We start from the raw sequence: 8,402 nt of genomic DNA, 5'->3' as shown, positions 1-8,402 counted from the left end.
CAAGAGAGGTGTCACCACCAACAATGGCAAAGCACTTTGAGATTGTTAAAAATCGCAATCCTGATTCAAACACCAACATTATTTCGTAAATGACAACAGTTGAGATGATGAAGCTTTGATGAGTGCGATCATGACAGTGTGTTCACTCTTGGTTTGTCTTGGTTATTGTAGTTCATCTATATGTATGAAACTGCATCACAGTCTTTTCAACCACACAGTACCATTATTCACATAATCACAGAAGTACTATAGTAAAAGTTTACAGTTCAAATATAAACACTGATGTGTATGGTAGCAATAGAGCAAATTACATTTTTAAAGTAATTTGATGCTTCAAATACAGTTTCATTGATTACATTGTTACTGCACTAGGTGGCGAAAAGGAAAAAATGGCTTTGTTTTTGAACCATTCAGTCAATAATAACGTTAGGTAGCCTGCTTAATTTTGTTAATGGAATTCAGCTTCAACTATTTTTTCTTTTTCTTTTTTGCAAAAAAATAGACAGAATAAATGTTTGTTATCTTATTGTTAACTCTTTTTTTTTTTTTACAGCATTGAAATTGGGAATCGATAATAATCTGAATCAATACATTTCAAATGATACCCAACCCTAATTAAAACACTTCAAAAGTATATCATCCTTGGGCCCTTTCTTTGTACGTTGCTAACTCAGATTTGTCAGGATCTTGTATTATTTGGTTCTTCAACGCTCATCCTGAAGGTGCTGTTATAGCAACGGGTCGGTAAGCCTAAACTTACTCGGGAGCAGCTTATTTAATGTAAACAGGATTAGATTGCTGCTTTATAAGCAGAAGTGATACAGGAAGTCTATTGCACTTGCAGCCATGTCTTGCCTGTATTTACAAGAGTAATCTGTTGCGGAAGGCTCGAGGATAATTCCCTTTTAAAGCTTTTAAAATGAATTGAGATTTGTGAGTCAGACAGGATGCATTAACATCACAGTACTTTTAATAGACATAGTTTTTCACGTCACTGTCATTTACGTCATTAATCTGTTCATCACGTTAAGATTCTTTGAGAGTGGCAATTTCTTAACACTATTGAGGATGCGGAAAACTTGGCCAAAAGCTCTGTCTGTCATGCCATATGCAAAGTTTACCTGGTGCTCAAGCAGTTTTTAAGGGTTTTCATGGTCTTTCCAAGCCACTTAAGACCCCAAGTTGTTTTTCGCTATTGCTGGTACATTCTACTTGTTAATGAAGATGGTGTGAATATGACCACACCAGTAAATATGGACTGATTGTCCCCCAGGCTTCCCTAATGTGATTGGTGCCACAGACTGCACACACCTTCATATCAAAGCCCCACCAGGCCCCAGAACAGGGATTTTGTAGAGGGTTCACAGTATAACTGTGCCGGCGAGTTACTATCATAATTCTTAATATTTTAGATTGATTATATATACAATGTATTCCATATATGTATTCCATAAGTATGCAGTTGATTGACTGCAATGTCTTAGATGAAGTGTGACACAAATGTGGAAGCCAAATGGCCAGGCATGTAGGTAGTATTATATGACCCCAACTCTTGACCCAACCCCAAACTTGTTACAATGCTGCTAGCCATGACAAAGGCACACATTGAAATGACCTTTGGGCAACTAAAGGGAAGATTTCCTCTATACTTTTTTCATTTGAGTGCATTACTTCCTATATAAAGCGGCGCTAAACACCATTTCTTTAACAGGCCAGACTTTAGGTGTGTGTCTCAGTATGCTCTCAGTAGAGCTGTAATCGGGCCATAAAAGTTAGGCCCGACAGGACCCGAGCCCGACAGGTTTCGGCCCGAGCCTGACAAGTACATTTTGATTGACAGCTTTTTAAAAGCCCGAACCCGTTTACAGCCCGACATTATTCAAATGTGCGCACACACACAGCTCTTTTGCCTTTTGTCAAGAATGAGTCATTTATACATGTTTTAAGATAATTTAGTCACAGCGTAAACTAGACCACTTGGAAGTTGGAATAAAGAAATAAAATAAGTCCTCTGTGACATCTTAACATCTCAGCTCCCTAAATAGACATAGGCTCATTTAGCCTATAAATAGACCAACGCACCAATAAAAACAAGTCTTTTTTAACAAATTAAAAAAGATAAATTTTAAATTAAGATGGGTATTTGGCAATAGCGAAATTAAGATAAAAGCTGCGCCGGATTTGCTTCGCCACTAGCAGTTGACATTTAATAAAAGAATAATGCCAACATTAGCGTACATACTCTGTCCACATTATGCATTTAAGACTCGATGAATATTTAGTTCTCATTTGAAAAACATTTACTCACAGAGATTAGGCTAAGCCTGCATGTTTTTGTGGAGGAAAATGATTGAATCCACTGTAGATGGCTTCAGCGTGTTCCTGCGTTACACCTACTCAGCATCCATTTTCGCATCTTTCTCGCGCTAATCGAAACACATCACATAACCGCTTGTTTACCTCACAAACCGGAGCGCAAGCCTACTTCCCCAAAGAGGAGAAGGAAAATTGATATTAAACCTACTGGGGCAGCCAATATTACTCCAGTTACGGCTCACAAAAAAAAAAAAACAAGAGAACCAGCCACGCTTATGTTTAGGCCAGCTCAAATGGGCAAACAAAATAACAAAAATAAAGAAAACGAAATAAGGCAAAAGCTAAAATTACATTAAAACTACAGGAGGCAAAGCAGCAGTGACAATCATTCTAAAAGGAGAAACAAACACCATTAAAATCCATTATGTACAGTAAATATAACCTAACCATTATCAATCAATGATAGGTAATACAGGTACAATAACCAAGATTTCCTTTTACCTCTAGGAATACAACACCCAACATAAATGGAAATGGGACTCCCTGGTTACTTCCCCCACATACGAACCTACATGAAATCACACACAAGCATAGTTCAAATACAAATTAGCCCATCATACTTCAAGGTCATTGGTTAGTCACATCCCAAGGATTTACAGTGAAACAATCATATAGTAAATCAACTTACTATAAACATACATATACAAACATGCTACATGGCAAGCACAACTCTATTGCTGTGAGCCATACAGCCAATGTTACCTCAACTCGTATTCCAAGAGGCGATGACAATGCGCGCACAGCGTATTTCAGCCAAGACCTTCGGTAGATCAACAATGTGCTACCCGGAAGTGTCTTTCATAGGCGACAACACAGCAAACACAATAACAGGAGGACATACAAGCCAAGGGATTACTTAGTCTTCCACCCGATGTGCCGGTTTTATACGAAGTGCCATTAACGCTAATGAATGACTAGCCAACTGCAAGCTAACTAGGGGGCGTGGCTGAGAGGAAGAGGGATACGGTGAGAACAAAGAGGACAACCTTGCTGTGGCAGTTACTCTGCTGGTTACATGTACATCAAATAGGCTATTATTACAAATTCCTACAAAGGGTGCTAAAAGGCCTGATAATTGTGGTTTTAACACTTAAAGGATGATCAAATCCTTGTTTAATATTGACCAAACAATTAATTCAAATATCCACTTTATCTTTAATTTGTGGCCACCTTTTTGTGATATAAAAGCTAGCCTCTATAATTTCTTCAACAAAAAACATGGACATCAGAACCCTTACAAAGACTAATCCTTGGTTTTATTTAAGTTAAATTGTCTTTTGTGTTATTTCTGAATGCTTGACACTATAAAATCAATCAGACAACTGTATTAGTAAAATCATAGCCATAGGCAACTGTATATCTACAATTGTAATTATTAAAAAATACAATTTAATTACAATTTAATTATTTACTTTTATGTTTTATTAAAGTTATATTCTGACCCCTATAGTAAGTGATATTATTTTTATTTTTCTTAACTTCCAAAATAATTTGGGGAGGGGGCACAACAATACAGTTCTGCTTAGGGCACCCATTTGTCCAGCAGCGGCCCTGGTGACGAGAGACGACGACATGCTAAACCAGACACGTTTAACATTTGCATTCAACAAAAATCATTCAACAAGTGTATTTTGTCAGGTAATTATGACATTTAACCAATGTTTGAGATATGTGAAACACTTTTTTTACTGAATGTTTATCAGTAATAATCTCAGTAATAATGTGTTATTTAAACAAAAAAAGAATAAAATGTTTTGACTAAAACTAGACTAAAATTTAAAGACTTTTAGTCGACTAAAACTCGACTAAGATACCTTGAGTTTTTTTTTTACTTAAACTAGACTAAAATGCCGAGACTTTTAGTCGACTAAAACTTGACTAACAAAAAAATATAAGTGAATGACTAAATATGACTAAAACTAACAAGGACATTTGGCACAAGACTAAGACTAACACTAAATTAAAAATAGGTGACGAAATTAACACTACTACAGTGTTTTTCGTTCATTTTCTCTGACTGCAGCCGTCAAATGTAACATATCAGTGAGGCAAAACTGACGTCTATTTGCGAAAATGTGCTTTGATGCGCTTGTTTGATAACTCAGCGGTCAAAAGCTGCAAATGTACTCTACAGACGCCGCAGCGGCGGTAGAACCATTATTTTGGTTGTCCACCGACTATATAAGAGGATTTTGGCTTAGGATTGAGCTCCCCCAGTAATTGACTCACATGCCGTTATCAAATGAAACCCTCCTGAACCATGTAACACACCTCCAAAGCCTCCATTTCTTCCAGAGTCAAATTGGGAGATGGGGCCCGGCCCCAACACCCTTGCCCCCCAAAAAAAGCCCTCTGCATTTTACATGAAACTGACCCAAATTCGGGACCCCCTGTCAAATGACCTTACTAAGTGACAGGGAATAAATGACAAATCTTTATCCAGTAAATATAACTGTGCAAGGGGTAAGTTAAATGTCCAGGACAGGTTGAAAAAATTTAAAATACAGTACAGGGTACAAATACAGGCTGTCAGTTCAATGCGGAAATAAAACACCAGGGTCCAACAAAGACTACAACAACGTGCCATTTCCTATTTATGGAAGCCTCACTTCTGTGGACAGTTGAGTCCACACTTAAGTTTTGGAATTGGCACAACAATGCTGGAAAAATAGAATTTTAATAAAATATAGATACACTACATTACACCAACAGGATACAGCGGTTGGGCTGTCTGGAAAAACGGTCCACAAATACATCAAGGTCCAGAGCCTTGGCCCCTCTGGACTCTAAGCTCAGGACACCAAGATCACTGAGTCTCTCATCAGTAGTGGTGGACCGCAGGAAGGTTTTTTATCCGTTTCATTGTGGAGAAACTGTGTTCACAAGAGGCTGAGCTTACAGGAAGGGTAACAGCATCTTGCACAGTCTAAGGAGCTCAAAGAAAACTTCCCTGTATGGCTCAATAAAACAAACCAGCTCAACTGTACTTCATGGCTTTTTAACTTCATCACTCTGTATTTTTCTATCCAAAACTCTCTTAAATTGATGGAGCTCATGCCCTAAATCATCAATGTCTGCATTAAACAAATGGTCAAATGAAAAAACATCTCTCTCCTTTATAAAGGCATCACTCTGGGGCCTGAGAGACTGTATGCTTCTCATGAGCTCACAAGAAGCATGTGTTCAACGCATTGAGCATGCTGTCAATTACAGGATAGAAAAATGATGTACAAAACATATCTTTGCGTTCTACCTCCCTCTGACCAACAGTGCTTAGTGTGCAGTAGGCACTGAGTCTAGAGCTCAGCATTTTCTGACGTTTCGCCTCTGACGTTGCAGAATCACACTGCTCACAAATATTCAATGCTTCATCCCACAACTTATCAAAGAAAGACTCCTGCCTGTGGTCTTTCTATGTCTGGACTAAAGCATTTACTAAGTCAACAGCTCTTTAACTAACACTAAATTGAGACAATGTGTACTACAATGGATGTAGAAGGGAAATTAAGCCTGTTCTTTGATCCTTGCCTGAACCCCTGAATGCTTACCACTCATAACGGCAATGCCATCGTACGGTAGGCCTACAAGGTTATTTTTGTAGTCCAGGCCATAACATTCCAGTAAGTGCACTATTTTTCCAGTAGGCCCTGCTGCATCCAACTTCTCTGCAGATTCAAAGTGGAGAAAACTCTCCTTAATGGCCCCATTGTAATAGTACCTGAGTGTGAAAGAAATTCTGATCATTCTGGATCATCTTGCTTGTGTACTTTGCATTGTGAATGGAAGTTAATCTTCTCTTAACAAGTGGGTCATGGCTAGCAAGTGTTTTACGAATTTCCCTAAAGTTTCCTTTGTTATTGGACTCTTCAGATTCATCGTGTCCTCTTTGTGCTATGTTTTGTGTAGCTGTAAGTAACAGCACTTCCCTGTTTTAATGTATGCCCTATTTCTTGTACTTGTTTAGTGTGTTCTTTATCAAGAACACTTGCTAGTGTTGCATCAGTTTTAATAGCTCTTTGATAATCCCTCCATGCTATCATTGCACACTTGTGTCGTTCAGACTTTGCATGTACTGAAAACCCTGCATCTCTCATAGTTTCTTTTTTCCAGTTTCTAAAACCAGGTGTTGAAACAAAAACAGTGTCTGGGGCTTTTGGTGTGCTAAAATGTCTGCATGCATAGCAATATGTAGAATCCTTCATGACAATACTCAAGCCATGGATGAAGATTATACCAGTTTGGCTTGAAGCTCCATCTTCTGTCCCCCAGCAAAGTGGTTGGGAATATATTCAAGTTGGGCTGTACTGATACATCATTCTTGGACTTGCTGATATCTGTAGAAAGATGTACATTAAACATAAGGCACAAACTACAGCATTTATTTACTTATGCATTTATGTCCGCATGTATTGTATGCCATGAATCATATATTCAAAATGTAGGCCATGTATTTACTTAAAAAAAGAAACAGCCATTTTGACACAAAAAAGAATTTACAACAGAAAGCACTATTTTAAGGACACACAGTAGGCCTGCAATAAAATTATAATTACACTGCTTTGCAAATAGTAAGAACCTTCTTCATCACAAACCTGATAGTGCAGTACTTGATCCACATGGATCCACTTTCTGTCCCTCTGGCTGTTCCTCTCTCTTTCCCTGAATGTTTTCTTCCTCCTCACCCTCTTCTACATGCTCCTCACCCTCTTCTTCATGCTCCTCACCCTCTTCTTCATTCTCCTCACCCTCTTCTTCATTCTCCTCACCCTCTTCTACATGCTCCTCACCCTCTTCTTCATGCTCCTCACCCTCTTCTACATGCTCCTCACCCTCTTCTTCATGCTCCTCACCCTCTTCTTCATGCTCCTCACCCTCTTCTTCATTCTCCTCACCCTCTTCTACATGCTCCTCACCCTCTTCTTCATGCTCCTCACCCTCTTCTTCATTCTCCTCACCCTCTTCTACATGCTCCTCACCCTCTTCTTCATGCTCCTCACCCTCTTCTTCATGCTCCTCACCCTCTTCTTCATGCTCCTCACCCTCTCCTTCATTCTCCTCACCCGCTTCTTCATGCTCCTCACCCTCTCCTTCATTCTCCTCACCCTCTTCTTCATTATCCTCACCCTCTTCTTCATTATCCTCACCCTCTTCTACATGCTCCTCACCCTCTTCTTCATGCTCCTCACCCTCTTCTTCATTCTCCTCACCCTCTTATACATTCTCCTCACCCGCTTCTTCATTCTCCTCACCCTCTTCTTCATTCTCCTCACCCGCTTCTTCATTCTCCTCACCCTCTTCTTCATTCTCCTCACCCGCTTCTTCATTCTCCTCACCCTCTTCTTCATGCTCCTCACCCTCTTCTACATTCTCCTCACCCTCTTCTTCATTCTCCTCACCCGCTTCTTCATTCTCCTCACCCTCTTCTTCATGCTTCTCATCCTCTTCTACATTCTCCTCACCCGCTTCTTCATTCTCCTCACCCTCTTCTTCATGCTCCTCACCCTCTTCTTCATTCTCCTCACCCGCTTCTTCATTCTCCTCGCCCTCTTATACATTCTCCTCACCCGCTTCTTCATTCTCCTCACCCTCTTCTTCATGCTCCTCACCCTCTTCTTCATTCTCCTCACCCTCTTCTTCATTCTCCTCGCCCTCTTATACATTCTCCTCACCCGCTTCTTCATTCTCCTCACCCTCTTCTTCATTCTCCTCACCCTCTTCTTCATTCTCCTCACCCTCTTCTTCATGCTTCTCATCCTCTTCTACATTCTCCTCGCCCTCTTATACATTCTCCTCACCCGCTTCTTCATTCTCCTCACCCTCTTCTTCATTCTCCTCACCCTCTTCTTCATGCTCCTCACCCTCTTCTTCATTCTCCTCACCCTCTTCTTCATTCTCCTCGCCCTCTTATACATTCTCCTCATCCGCTTCTTCATTCTCCTCACCCGCTTCTTCATTCTCCTCACCCTCTTCTTCATGCTCCTCACCCTCTTCTTCATTCTCCTCACCCTCTTCTTCATTCTCCTCGC

General features: G+C 40.0%; 1 protein-coding gene across 1 annotated transcript; it reads right to left on the bottom strand.

The window, feature by feature from the left end:
• Positions 1-6,960: 6,960 nt before the first annotated feature.
• Positions 6,961-8,120, bottom strand: LOC132099284 (uncharacterized protein DDB_G0290685-like). Its single transcript, XM_059505716.1, has 3 exons — positions 7,962-8,120; positions 7,647-7,920; positions 6,961-7,586 (listed from the first exon to the last, which is right to left on the bottom strand). Exons 1-3 carry the CDS (start codon positions 8,118-8,120, stop codon positions 6,961-6,963), a joined length of 1,059 nt encoding a protein of 352 aa, XP_059361699.1.
• Positions 8,121-8,402: the final 282 nt, after the last annotated feature.

This window comes from Carassius carassius, chromosome 22 (assembly GCF_963082965.1).
Source record: "Carassius carassius chromosome 22, fCarCar2.1, whole genome shotgun sequence".
NCBI classification, from domain to species: Eukaryota; Metazoa; Chordata; class Actinopteri; order Cypriniformes; family Cyprinidae; genus Carassius; species Carassius carassius.
This window is presented reverse-complemented; position numbering and strand designations above follow the sequence as displayed.